Source organism: Ambystoma mexicanum, chromosome 9 (assembly GCF_040938575.1).
Source record: "Ambystoma mexicanum isolate Mex_15411 chromosome 9, UKY_AmexF1_1, whole genome shotgun sequence".
NCBI lineage: Eukaryota > Metazoa > Chordata > Amphibia > Caudata > Ambystomatidae > Ambystoma > Ambystoma mexicanum.
The window spans coordinates 191,939,263-191,954,136 of NC_090931.1; the positions used below are offsets into that span (position 1 = coordinate 191,939,263).

At 49.0% G+C, this 14,874-nt stretch overlaps 1 protein-coding gene across 1 annotated transcript in view; it reads right to left on the reverse strand.

Annotated features, from left to right (window-relative positions):
• Positions 1 to 14,874, reverse strand: part of LOC138487861 (uncharacterized) — a 78,427-nt gene that overhangs the window by 21,190 nt on the left and 42,363 nt on the right. Inside the window, exon 2 of the mRNA XM_069614468.1 lies at positions 10,577 to 10,687. Within this exon, the coding sequence (XP_069470569.1) occupies positions 10,577 to 10,687 (111 nt within the window). The remainder of the gene's footprint in view (positions 1 to 10,576; positions 10,688 to 14,874) is intronic.

The window sequence follows — 14,874 nt, forward strand, 5'->3', positions numbered from 1 at the left end:
AATACTTAGCCAACCTGACCAGACACAGCCTTTTATCACTGTCACTGACGCTTCGTATGGGGCCCTCGGAGCCGCTCTTTTACAGAAAAAGGAAGACCAGTTGGAAAACCCAATTGCTTACTATTCAAGAACCCTCAATTCTAGTGAGAAGAATTACTCAGTGATCGAAAAGGAACTCCTTGCCATTCGACAAGCATGCGAGGAGTGGAGACATCTTCTGCAGGGAGCAAGGTTTCCTTTTCAAGTCCGCACGGATCATAGAAACCTTAGCATCCTACAACAAATGGAATGCAGGAATTCCCGCCATGCCAGATGGGTATATTACTTTTCCCAATTTGACTTCGAACTGACCTATCTACCAGGGAAGGAAAATCATTTAGCCGATGCTCTTTCTAAAAGTCATGGGGAAGAATCAGGAAAGTACTCAGGTCACGAATACTTACTGCAGGGTAAAACCTTTAACAACTCCATAAACACTTTCTTACAAGATGTTCTTGAAGCCCAGAAAGACCCATCCACCACCCTTATTCCTCTCTTGACTCAAAGAGGGAACCTTTGGTTTCGGGAGGAAGGATTGTATCTTCCAACTCAGGAGCTCAGGACCAAGGCTCTTACATGGTGCCATGATATACCTACCGCAGGCCACAAGGGTCAGTCTGCCACTCTGGAACTATTACGTCGACATTTCTGGTGGCCGAGGATGGATAAAGATACCAAGGAGTACGTCTCCTCATGTCCCACCTGTGCAAGAAACAAATATAATACAGCAAAGCCCTTGGGACTTCTTCAACAAGACGGTCCTCCTTCGGGACCCTGGCAACACCTCTCGATGGATTTCATTGTAGAATTACCAGACTCGGCAGGATACACGGAAATCATCGTGGTAGTCGATTCCTTTAGCAAATTGGCTCATTTCACTCCTATGAGGGGCACTCCGTCAGCTTCGGAGGCCGCCCTTGCCTTTCTCAGAGACATTGTGCGTCTACATGGAATTCGTTTACCATAGTTTCTGACAGAGGTACCCAAATCACCTCAAAATTCTGGACTGCTCTTTGCAAACAACTTCAGATCCAAAGAGCTTCATCTTCAGGTTTCCATCCTGCGTCCAATGGACAAACGGAGCATCTTAACGCTACTCTCGAGAAATACATAAGATGTTTTTGTCACCAAACACAGGATGATTGGCATCAGCTATTACCGGTGGCTGAGTTTTCTTATAACAACACAGTACACTCAGCAATCGGAATTAGTCCATTCAAGTGTACCTATGGATAACATCCTCGTCACATCCCTTTTTCTACCATGCAACCCACCTCGTTACCTACCATCGATCAACTGCTGCACACACTCAGAGACACGCACAGGAGGTACAAGAGAATCTGTCGGACAGCCTCCAAAGAACAAAAGATGGGCCGACAAGGGTAGAAGACCCAATCCTAAATGGAAAGGTGGTGATAAAGTGTGGTTGTCAAACAAACATCTTCCAAGATGGGTCCATCCTGGGAGGTTTTCCCCAAGATACATTGGCCCTTACTCAATTGAAAAATGTGTCAATCCGGTAGCCTTCAGGCTCTCTTTGCCATCTTCCTTACGAAGAGTCCACCCTGTATTTCACACATCCCTGCTCAAGGAATACAAATTCGACCCATATAAAAGGCGACTGAGAAAGAAGACACCGACTCCAGAAGACACCCAGGAATATGAGGTCTCCCAAATATTGGACTCCAGGCACAAACAAGGCAGAGTCCAATACCTCATACTCTGGAAAGGGTATCCCTGGTCCGAAAGATCATGGGAACCTGAAAGGAATGTGAAGGCTCCCAGGCTCCTACGTCAGTTTCATAGAAATCATCCAGGCAAACCAGGAGGGGTGCCCATAAGAAGGGGTCATACTGTCACGATCCGCCATCCTTGGAAACTATGGTGGAAATGGAAGAAGGGCTACTGAGTGGAAACTAATGCAGCGCTCTAGTTGTTTACGGTGCGTCGCGTACATATACGCATCACGCCTAAGCGACAATGCGTTGCAACCCTCCTTCTTTGGGTATACACGCTTGTTCTCCGTCCACTGTTCTGGTGGTTCCCGCTGCCTTCCCGCCTTCCTTGCTTTGTCTTCTCCGTACCTCCTTCCTCACTTTCTCCTAGCGGTTCGTTCTGTTCTACCGACCGCCATTCTGCCCCTCCTCTGCGCTCCACTTTCTTACAGAGCATTCTTCCACTCCGAGCCTTCTCAGAGTTTTCCCCCTTACTCTTACCTTGTGTTCCTACAACGCATCTGTTAACACGCATTTGCATATCCTCTTCAACACCTTCTGGAAAGACTGGATACGCCATTTACGTCTCACGAAGTCGACTGCATTCAAGAACCGCAGTTTAACATCGTCTCAGGGTTTTTCAGCTTTGCTTTTCCCTGGTCGTGGGGCGGTCCCTCTGGAGGTCCCCACTGCCGGGCCAGCTGCTAGTAGGCAGGGTGGCCTCCGGCAGGGCTCTTCCTAAGACTCATCCAAAAAAGCCGGAGCACGCCTGGAGAAGCCAGAGGGAGATATCTTCAGAAGACTCATCCGAGGAATCACGGACAGGTGTGGAGGAAGGGGAATCTGGGTCAGAAGAATTGTTCTTGGATAGTTTACCCCACATTTCTGAGACCTACGGATACAAAAAATTCACTGCCCTTAACTCCACCTTTGTCGAAATGAACCTCTGCCAGATGATGAACTCCCCAACCCGCGCAAAACGTTGCACCCTCAACTGGATCACACACCTAAACACCAACCTCAGCATTACAGCCACACATGGCATATCCTATACCTTGGTATGATCACTCACTTATCGAATTCCATAGCTCTCTGAACCACACATCCAGACCTCTACCCTGATCACCATCACAGCACGCAACACCCGTAAACTCACAAACGCTATGCTTGACCCCACTACCGCCAAACATCACATACCACCAACCAACCCACTATCACACGAAGAAGCCTACAAACGCCACTTTACTACAAACACTCAATATTCTTGCCCCATACAAAACCAGATACCCTCGTAAGCCACAACGCCACAACAACTGGTTTACAAAGGAACTCCAACCCCTACACAGACATAAATGGGCTCTTGAACACCGCTGGAGAAAGCAGCCCTCCATAGAAAACAAAGATTCCTCCATAACCTTATCCAAAGCCTACAAAACAGCCCTCACAACTACCAAATCCGAGTCGTACAGGTCTAGGATTTGCAGAACCAGTTCCAATGCCAAAGAACTTTTTAAAATTCTTAAAGAACTCAAAACCCCTGCACGTTCTATCTCTCACTTCCCCAAAAACAAAGCCTGGTTTATTACTATCCAGTCAGCCCTCTCTAACAAAACTCAGAAACCATGAGAGAAAACCATCCCCAAAAACACACTCTCACCCCCGTTTGTTTGCTGCGACTCTACCCTCTCTCCACTCCATCACCAACACTCCCCCTTCCATTTCCTTTCAGACAGCCCACATGATGTACTTAACACCATCATAACTCTCAAACCAACCAACTGCAAATTTAACCTCGTAGACCACGATATCCTCTGCGAACACCTCCAAACAAAATTCCACTTCTCTCCAAAAACTACCGACTGGATAAAATCCTTTCTAAATGACTGTTCCTCCAGCGTTTTCATTGGCGACTAAGCCTCCAACCCTATTCCAGTCCCCCACGGTGTCCCACAAGGTTCATGCATTTCTCCCACACTGTACAACATTTACACTAAACCACTATTCCATCATCTAGACAACCTGAATAACCCCTTACAATAACTTCGCTTATGACATCCAGATCCTCCTGAACCTCACAGGCAACTACTCTCAAGACTCCATCTTGATCAAGCATACAGCATCATACACAATTGGATGGCCAACCATTACCTATGCCTGAACGATGAAAAAAACGATACTCGTGGTCTGCTCCGCTCACAGCCTGAAAAAAAGAGTCCCTGCATACGCCTCCTTCACCAGCGATGGCAACCCCATCACGGTATCCAGTCATGGAAAACTCTAGGAATCTACCTAGATGCCAAGCTCGACATGCACATACATATCAACTCACCCGTTGCCTTCACGCCATACCCTACCAAGCTCATCCACCTCAGCCGAAATTCCTGTCACCAGACAACTGCCTTACACCTTCCAGAGCAATCATAGGCAGTAAATTGGCTAACTGCAGCGCCCTACTCATAGACACATCAGTCAAGAACGTATCCAAACGCCAACTACTACAAAATAACGCCCTCAAAGCTGCCTGGTGTCTAAAGCGTACTAACCACATCACCCACATCACACAAGCTAGAAGTGAGGAGCATTGGCTACCTATCAAAGCCTGTATTGAGTTCAAGAACCTCACAATCGCTCATGGCTGCATTTACAAAACATCCCCTGCCTACCTCAACACGCGCCTCTATATACAAATCTCCACACGCCATCTTGATTCCTCCTCTTCCCTACCAATACTTGCCGCCATCTTCAACAAAAAACGAGCCAGGGCATCGAGTTTCCTGGTCACAGCCCCCAATCGCTGGAACTCACTGCCCCCACCCATCAAAAACAAGCCTTCCTACTTAATATTTGGAAACTATTAAAAACGTGGCTCTTCAATAAATAAGAATGAGCCCGTGCATATCGGTGATCTTCTGTCATGAACTCTTCATCACAATATGTTCTCTTTCTCACCAGTTGACTGCTGGTACCAGCGCTGTGATGCCTTCGTGTCCCGGCGCTTAACAAATGAAATAAATCAATACAAATAATGATGGTTTTGATGCCGATGCATTTGATTGGCTAGGCACAACTGTGTGTGTTTCTCTACCTCTCCAGCCCCATCTCACATCTGATGATAGTCGTGGCGCTACCTATTTACCTGACCACCAGGTGTCGCTGTTGCTAGCTACACACCTTCCTGCTGCCACCCGCCCCCTTGCAATGCTGCTACCGGAAGTCCACGCCCTGTCTCTTCCACCAGACGGTGATTAAAATCCCAGGCCCTTTTCTACGTGCCACCTCAAACGACTCACCAAGGGGCGGCCCAGACTCAGGGATTTGTAAAAAAAAAAAAAAAGCCCCTGGGGAGAGTCTCCTGCAGCAGTGACTGGCAGCGGGGGTGGGCACTCGGCACTCAGCCGCCAGGATCCCGACCCCCGAAGGGCTCTCCTTCCCTAAACCCTCGTGCAGATATGGCGCGCGCGGCTGGTAATTACTGCAATCTGCCGCTCTCCCCCGGCTCTCTCCTTTCTCTAGGAATAAAGATGCTTTCATGCCAATTTTACAGTGGATTTTATTTCATTTGAATGCGTAAAATATGCAGCCTAGCTCGCCTGCAGCACGCCATCAATCTCGCCCCCCTTCTGTGCACTGAGCCGGCTGTGCATACTGATCAGGAGCACTGGGCGAGGGGATGGCAGCCAGGCCCGAGGGTGCGTGCACTGAGGTGTACCAACGGGGCGACGAACGTAAAGAAAAGCAAGCCCTTCTCTAGTGGTGCCAGCCACGGAGGTAAGGCCGACCAGGCAGTGGTGCCAGGCCACCTGTGGGCTCAAATGAAGCCTACGTCTTCACCGATACTGCCTGTTACAAAGGAGATGGTGTCAAGTGCCAGGCTGACAGCTGTCGGCTCAAAGGAAGCTAAGTCCCTCCCCAGTGGTGACGGCTATAGAGGGAAGGGAGCCAGGCGCCCTGGCAAAGGTACCAGCTGTGAGCTCAAATGAAGCCCAGGCCCTTATTGAGAGCGTCTGATATGGAGGAAAGGGAGACAAGCCACCCAGGGAATGGTGCCAGCTCCCCGCTATAGGCTAGAAGGAAAGCAAGTCCCTCCCCAGTGGTGCCAGCTAAAGAGCCAAGCAGCTCTGCCAATGGCGGCAGCGGTGAGCTCAAATGAAGAATGTACGCCCCCCATCGATGGCGTATGATATGGAGGAAAGGGGGTGAAGCCAACCTGGAACAGGGCCATCTGTGGGCTCAAAGGAAACCATGTCCCTCTGGTGCCAGCTGTGGAGGGAAGGGGGGCAAGCAGCTGTGGCAATGGTGCCAGCTGTGGGTACACATTAAGTCCACACCCTCCCGATAGTGGCTACTATGAAGGAGACGGTGCAGAGCTGCCTTGGCAACAGTGCCAGCTGTAGGTTCAACGGAAGTGAAGTCCCTCCCCATCCAGTTGTGCCAGCTATGGAGGAAAGGGAGCCCCGCCGCCCTGGCAATGGTGCCGTCCGGGAGCTGAAACAAAGCCTAGGCCTTCATTGATACAACCTGATATGGAGGAATGGGTGTGATGCCAACCTGGCAATAGGACTATCTGTGGGCTCAAAGCAAACCAGGTCCCTCTGGTGCCCAATTGGTATCCGGTGATTCTATGGAATAACAAACCATCGAAACACAAACCACAGAATTTTTTCAATCGAAATACCATTCCATAGAATGGCCATTTTGTTGAAAAAAATTCGATGGTTCCATCGACATATAATGGTAAGTATTATGGGCTAGGGTTGGGGTTGGAGCTTGGGTTAGTATAAGGGTTAAAATGGGATTAGGGTTGGCGTTGGGGTTGGAGCTTGGGTTAGTATAAGGGTTAAATTAGGGTTAGGGTTGGGGCTTGCGTTAGTTTAAGGGTTACATTAGGGTTAGAGTTAGCGTTGGGGCCAGGGTTAGTTTTGGGGATGTAGGCGTGGGGGTTGGGGTGGGTTTGGGGGTAACCCCCCCAATATAGAGAAAAAATGAAAACGTTACAAGGGGCTGGCTAGTGCTGACATTTCAGCACTGGACAGCGCCATGTAACGTTTTAAAGTAACACAAAAATGCATGAAAATGATATGATATGATATGGCATTTGTAACGCGCCTATACACAAGTGTTTCAAGTGCTGCTTTTTACATATAAAAGTGCATTTCCATTGAAACCAGTCCATGTATATTGTCGATGGACTGGTTTCGATGGAATTGAACTTTTATATGTAAAATATAGGATGTTGAGGGTTTGTTATTTGAGTGTTTGCATTCGATGTTTTTGTAATCGGACCCTTTGTTTTCGAGGCCATCACTATAAACCGTGCCGATTATGAAGGAAAGGGAGCATAGCAGCTGTGGTAATGGTGCCAGCCAGATGTGGGCACACATGAGCCATAGGCCCTCATGGATAGTGCTTTATATTAAGAGAAGGGAGCCTAGTTCCTCGGACAGAGGTGCCAGTTGTGGGCTCAAACAAAGGTTATGTCCTCACTGATCATGCTTGATATTGCAGAAAGGGGGCTAAGCTGCCCCTCATCAGTGGTGCGAGCTATGGAAGAAAGTGAGCCAAGACGCCCTGGCAATGGAGTAATCTGTGGCCTGAAATGAAGCCTACTTCCTCACTGACTGCGCCCAATATTGTTAAAGGGGAGATAAGCCCCCCTAGGAATGGTGCCAGCTGTTGTCATTAAGAAAGCCTTGGTCTTTATCAATCGTGCCTGCTCTTGGCACAGCAGGGCCAAATCACCCAGGGGGGCAGTGCCTTCTGTGGGGCTCAAATGGAGTCTAGGCTCTCACTAATGGTGCTACCTGTAAACTGAAATACACCATAGGCCCTCATCGGCTGTGCCGGGTAGGACTTTCAAAAAAGTCAACCCACCCCCTCAACGTTGTAAGCTATGGACTCAAGGGAGTCAACCCCCACCCCACTGGTAACATTAACCATTTTAAAAGGAGACAAACTTCCCATGCCAACAATTCCCTTTAAGACTTCTTGGGAGCCAACGCCATCACCAATTGTGACTAATAGGTACTCAAAGGGAGCCAAGCCACATTGGCAATGGTGCAGTTAAGGGGTTCAACATGAGCCAAGGTCATCACCAATGCTGCCAGCTATGGGCAGACAGGGAGTGAAGTCACCTTAGCAGTTGTGCCAAGTACAAGCTCAAACGCAGATTCTGCCATCACTGATGCCAGCGACAAACTGGAAAGTGCCAAGGCGCTTGCCTAAGGTGAAAACCACGACTTGAAATGTGCCTAGCCATACCAGTAACAATGCCAGCTGTTGGCTAAAATAAAGCTAAGGTATTCATCAATGTTGCTAACTAAAGGGCCAACAAAAAACAGGATTCTCGCCAACTATGGACCATGCCAACGATAAGCTGAAAAGTAATCAAGACCCATTTCCAATAGTACTGCTATGTGTTTAATGGGAGCAAAGGGTACCAGGTACAGCCCCAAAGGGATCAGAAACCCTTCGCACCAGTGCCAGCTCTGGGTTCAACAGAAGCAAGTCATTCACAAATGGTGGTAGATATGGTGCACTGGGGGCCATTTTATGGCAACGAAGCTGGCTACATGTCCCCAGGCACTCAAGCCCCAATGAACAGTGTCATCTACATACCCAAAGGAAAACGGGTCCATTGAAACAGAGTCAAACTAGAGTTCAAAGGAAGCCAAAACCATCAACAACAGTGCCAGCTAGAGATGCCAAGGAAACAATTTCTATCGACATCAGTGCCAGCTGGAGACACCAAAGGCACCACACCCATCAACAACAGTGCCAGCTAGAGATGCCAAGGGAGTCAAGTCCTTCACGTATGGTGCCAGCGAGAGATGCCAAGGGAGCCTCACCCCCAAATAACAGCGTCAGCAAGAGATACAAAGGGGACCACTTCCATCGACATCAGTGCCAGCTGGAGACAAAGGCGCCACACCCATCAACAACAGTGCCAGATAGAGATGCAAAGGGAGGCACGCCCTTCAACGTCAGTGCCAAATAGAGATTCAAAGGGATTCAAGTACTTCACTGGTGGTGCCAGCTAGAGGTACAAAGGGAACCGGGTCCATCAACATCAATGCCAGCTAGATCTTCAAAGGCAGCCACACCCACAAGCAACAGTGCCAGCTAGAGATACAAAGGGAACCACTTCCATCAACATCAGTGTCAGCTGGAGACAGCAAAGGCGCCACACCTTTCAACAACAGTGCCAGCTAGAGATGCCAAGGGAGCCAAGTCCTTCACGTATGGTGCCAGCTAGAGATGCCAAGGGAGCCTCACCCCCCAATAATAGTGCCAGCTAGAGATGCAAAGGGAACCACTTCCATCAACATCGGTGCCAGCTGCAGATACCAAAGGAGCCACATCCACTGGCAACAGTGCCAGCAAGAGATGCAAAGGCAGCCACACCCACCAGCAACAGTGCCGAATAGAGATGCCACCGGAACCATCCAGCAACATCACTGCCAGCTAGAGATTGAAAGGCAGACACACCCACCAGCAACAGTGCCAGATAGAGGTGCAAATGGAACACACCCAGCAACATCACTGCCAGCTAGAGATTGAAAGGCAGACACACCCACCAGCAACAGTGCCAGATAGAGGTGCAAATGGACCACATTCAGCAACAGCGCCAGCTGAAGATTGCATGGGAGCCAGGTACTTCACCGACGGTGCCAGCTAGAGATGCTAAGGGAACCTCACCAATCAGCAACAGTGCCAGCTGCAGATACCAAAGGAGCCACACCAATCAGCAACCATGCCAGCTGGAGATTCAAAGGGACCCATACATACCAGCAACAGTGCCAGCTAGAGAAGTTAAGGGAACCAATTCCATCAACATCAGTGCTAGCTGCAGATACCAAAGGAGCCACACCCACCGGCAACAGTGCCAGCTAGAGATACAAAGGGGACCACATCCATCAACATCAGTGCCAGCTAGAGATGCAAAGGGAGCCAAGTCCTTCGCTGATGAGGCCAGCTATGGCACAAAAGGATTCACACGTCGCCAACAGTCCCAGCTATGGGCCCAAAGGCATCCAATGCCTTCTCCACATTGCAAGTCCTGGCTTCAAAGGAAGCCAATGGCTTTGCTAGCAATAGAAGCTACATATTCAAAGGCAGCCAAACCCTTTGTCACTGGAGCCAGCGACAGACACAAATGGCCATTGCCAAGCGGGCAAACCACAACACAAAGGGAGAAAAAGATGCTCCTACAGCATCAAGGGGTACCAAGAGCCTATCCAAGGGCACCAGTGTACATTCCTAAGTCACCAAAGTCCTCATGAATGGGGCCCCTTTGCCCTACAGCTTATCCTATACGAATCGACTGGATCAGGCTAGGCGGGGAGGCCATGGGGCCTGGGGGGCCCTAGGTAGGATGTGTCATCCAACTGGAAGCTAATCCTTTAAACCTAACCACTGCTGCCTTTGCCAGAGGAATCATTGATTATTTTGACACTCCCGGCACCCTTCTGAGCCAGCATTCTTTCTTCCTAATAGTTGCAATCCTGTGCATTCTCTCTTCAGCCAGAGAAGAGTGCGCGTGGTTAGGATGGGTAATGGGGGATAGAAGGCTGGTGGGAGGAGTGAAATGCAAAAGGGGCTCAGGGGGGAGGGGTGGTAGTAAAGGGATTTTGGAATGCTGATATATGGGGTCCAGCAGTAAGACATCTAGCTGTTTAGGGTGGAGAAGCAGGTGCTGGCTGGATGGGGTAAAGCAGCCGGTGTAGATGTTTGTGGTAGACCAGGAGCCCTGCAACAGATAGGAGAGGGATAGTTGCAAAGACAGACTCCATCCGTCTGAAGGAAAGTCTGAATAGCTGGCATACCGCGCTCTCTTTGCTGGCTCTGCGGCTGTGGGTTACGTACTGGACCTGCCACGGATGTGGCTGGTAGGCCAGGTATGGCAAGCGCTCTTCCTGGAACAGGGTGCTGCTGAGCTGCGGAAAGAAAAAAGAAAACCATTAAAACGGGCCTTCCATTTTGGAGAATGTATACAGCACCCTGTGCTTTTGACTCCAGAGCCTACACCACTTATTTTCCTATTTGTTATAATTAAAAAGGACTTATCAATGTGGAGAAAATACAGTTGTCTGTGTTTTCGATTGACTTCGATACTTTCCCTGGTCTCTCCTTCGGCTAGAATTCAAATCGGCCAATATTGATTGATTTATGGAGTCCTCCAGGGCAGCTGATCACTGTCTCTCTTATTTATGGCATGTCCCTCTTTCATAGTCACTCCTGCCTGATGACGCTAGCAAAGAAGGGAAAACAGGTAAAATCCCACCATTTACCACAACACCCCTAGCCCATCCCGCTCCCAGCTGACCATCAGGGTCACATACCCACCCTCCTATCAGCACTCCCCAGTCACCCATCTTCACCCCTGCCAGATCAAGCCTGAAAATAAGCCAGAGAGCTCCATTCCCATCCTTAACTTTATCTGGTAAGAGTTTGGCTCTGCTATGTGCCTGGAGCGAAGCCACCTGAATCCACCACCCAACCCTTTCCCACAATTCCTGTTGTCCACCCTGCATGCTGGAAGGTCATGGGATAACCCCAAGACCTAAAGCCTGGATTACCAGGACTGCCGGCAAAGGGCAGTGGCTAAGGGTGCAGCCTGTTCATCAGCTCCTACCTGACCTAACCAGCCACACCTGGCGGCCTATAGATACAGACGGCTCATTCGCCAAGAAAGGGACATTGCCCTAAAGGAGTCCATTACTCTTGCACTCCCCACTCCCCAAGTAAAGAACACTGCATACATGGTAAAATGCTCAGTGATATATGATCCCTGCTCTTCGTGCTTTGATACGTGTTATTTGTTAACCATACTGCATCGTGCAAACTTCATAAATCTCCAACATTATCTTACATCACATCTTTCCACAACACTTAGCACTCTACACCATAACCAGAAACACCACAAGGTGAAGGCCAATCTGTTTTCTTCAACCCATCTTGTCTCCTGTCTTGACACTCTTTCCTGCCTCTCTTCAAATTCCTTTTCCAACTTCCTGCATCGCCAAGACGCTCCAAACACCAACCATGAGAGTGTTCCAACTCCTTCTGTTCACCGGGTGCGCTGTCTGTCTTCTTCTTGCTGATAGATTTTATCCATCAGCAGTGATTATCGGATACCGAGGCTTGAGCCTCATTACTCCATCTTCTCAGGTTGAGTATGTAGTCGTGGGTTAGGATTCTTCATGGTCTGTGTGGACTTGTCCCAGTAGAGCAGGTTTCACTGGGGTCTTCGCGGTGCTCGGCCACGGGTAGCGGTCGAAAGGGTTTGCCGCGGTGGCAGTGAGTCTTCTGATCAGAGGATGAGGGTTCTGATCCAGTCATTGGCAGAAGTTCTTACTCTGCTTCGCTAGGTGTTCATCCAACATCTCGATGTCTAGTTCTCTGTGAAGGTCAGCTATCCTTTCTTCTTGAAGATGGAGTCGGGATCCTGGGACCACCCAACCCCCATATCAAGTTCATGACAAGACGGAAGGCCAGAAAACATCGCCATCACCCATTCTATTTCGGACAAATCCTAAACGCACCAATGATCGATAAATACACTGAGAGGTATCCTCTCAGCCAGCCACACTGACCTGGCACAGTACAGATCTATCCATGTGTGAATGAAGAGCTACAAGCCACGGTCAGAGACACCTATATGGACAGCCTGGACTAACCATAAAGAAGCCATGTTGCTGACATCATTAGAGACACCACGGCATAGCAGCGTTAGACATGAAGCCCATGTGCAATCTGCACGGTGTGACACAAACACACTCGAATAGATGAAGAACACAAGCGCACAGTTCTATAGTTAGAGGAAAAATGCATATACATACTGTCATTGCTTTTATTATTTTTGCCATTAGCCAAATGCAGCAATGCAGAAACCGAAAGACACAAGAGACCCTGAGCAAAAGCTTGCATGTGCTTAAATGCCAATAACTGTATGGAACTGCAGGAGCACCTATAGGATCTGACCGAGCCAAGTGCGACCAAGCTATGGAGAATATAGTACGGACAGTGATCGTTGGTGAGAAAGGAGAGCCGATCGCAGGCAACCAGACACAGACTGCAACACATATGTAACAAGTGTGGCGACGAGCGGGACATGATCTCATAGGCAAAGGTGGTGCACACAATACAGACACAATCGTTCACATCACCTTGAAAAGGTGCACAGTGAGCTGAGAACCATTTTGGGTCCCAAGCCTGGGGACGTCAGCTCTAGCCAATCACAGTTTAGTACCCTAGGAGTGGGTAGCAACGGGAGAGAGCCAATGGGAAGCCCATCATTCTGCAACAATGTTGTAAGTTAGATTTTGGGGAAGGGACAGGCCAACCACCTGACATGAAAGAGCCAGTACAATAACATGTATATGTACCCATATTGGTTATTATTCTCCTGATGGCCAATCCTACACCGCAATAGGTTTTTGGAGAGAGGCCCAAGTGATGACGGAGCAGTGATGTGTTTGATAGACAAAACTGGCCTGTGCGCCATTTACTGTGTGACATTCTGGAATTTTCCTGAGTTCTTGTATCGATCCCTGTTGATTTTGGCTGTAATAAACCGCAGTTTGAACTTGCAGTTGACGGAGTCCTCTGTGTATACTGGGCGAGGGAGTTGGGCTCACTAAGTCTGCGAACTCCCATCTTCGCTCTGGCATACCTGGGAGTTACCCCCAATAAGTTGGAAACAAAATTGATAGTTCGCTGCATCAGCCCGGCACAAGGTTGTCACCTCTGCTGCGGAACCTCAGAGGCTGCAGGATCCTCGCATATTTCGAGAAGACGGAAAACGCATACCCGTGGAAAGGCCGTCAGGAGCCAGTTTGGAAATCATCCTGCCCAAAGTCCACAAGGAGTCCAGGCAGACCAGGACAGGACAGTGAGCACCTGCTGGAGGATATGGCAGCCGAGTGTCACCAGCAGACCACCGAGTGTAAGTATTGACCCAGTCAAACGGCAACTGTGGGTGTGAAGAAGGTAGGGAGTATTGTGGAGTATTGTCAAAACATTGTATAACATTGTCAAAGTTAGTAGGGCCAGGAGCAGAGGTAGCAGTCCCTTTTCTATGTTTAGGGCACATTCGGGTTTAGAGGTAAAACGGTTTTGGTGAATAACCCAGACTATTGTTTCAAAGGGCACTGATAACAGAAGACATGTAAATAGTGGTTTTCCTGTGGGTTGGGCGGTTTAGCTCGGGTCATAGATGGCAGTATCCCCGTAAGGGTTAGCAAGAGAAGATGGCCTAGATTGCGGAAAGTGAGTCAACTAGTTAAGTCGCCTGAAGTGAGACATTTTGCACGCTAGCTGACACTGCGGGTACAGTTCGATTATAGAGAATATTGGTATAATCCGCCTGGAGGCAGGAAGACAGCTGCAGAGTTTTTGTATGTTTGGGGAGTAACAGGCTATAACAGTGGGCACACAGCATTTGATTGGCCAGCACTACCTTGGTTAGTAACTGGTGACGTCACACATGGGTTTGCACATAGGACATGGAGAGCCCGAGACAGTGAGGAGCTAGTATTGGGATATTGGGATTGGTAGACAAGGTGAATCATTGGTGGTGCGCGGAAGGCACATGCGCAAGATTGTGGGCATGTGCAAGATTGTGGGCATGCCTGAGGAGGCAATGGCGAGTTTGTGAATGGACGGTGCGTGGAGCACGCCTGATAAGTTGTGGAGCCAGAGGCTCGTAGTAACTGAAAAGTATTGTCATTACATTGTACCTTTCTCCCTAACAGCGGACTATCAAAACCCTTGACTTGAGGTCAGGTAAAGGAAAGAAAAGGTATCAGGGGACGGGCAGGGTTGACACGCCCCTACAGCACCTGTGTAAAACACTCCCACCCTACCGGGAAAAGATCAATAAATATAGCATAGAATGGTCTAACAGTACAGAGGGAAAGTTAACTAAACCATGGCCACCTTACGGAAGTTTCTCCTAAGACATGCAGCAATCACTACTGACATATATACAGGGTGCCTATAAGGGGAAGAAGTTAGCAAAACGCATGGCCATATTTGAACTGTGGCACATGTTCCAAGAGAGCGAGGAGGATGCAGCGAGGTGTCAGTGGATGCTGAGCCAGCAGGAGATGAAGGAGCCAGG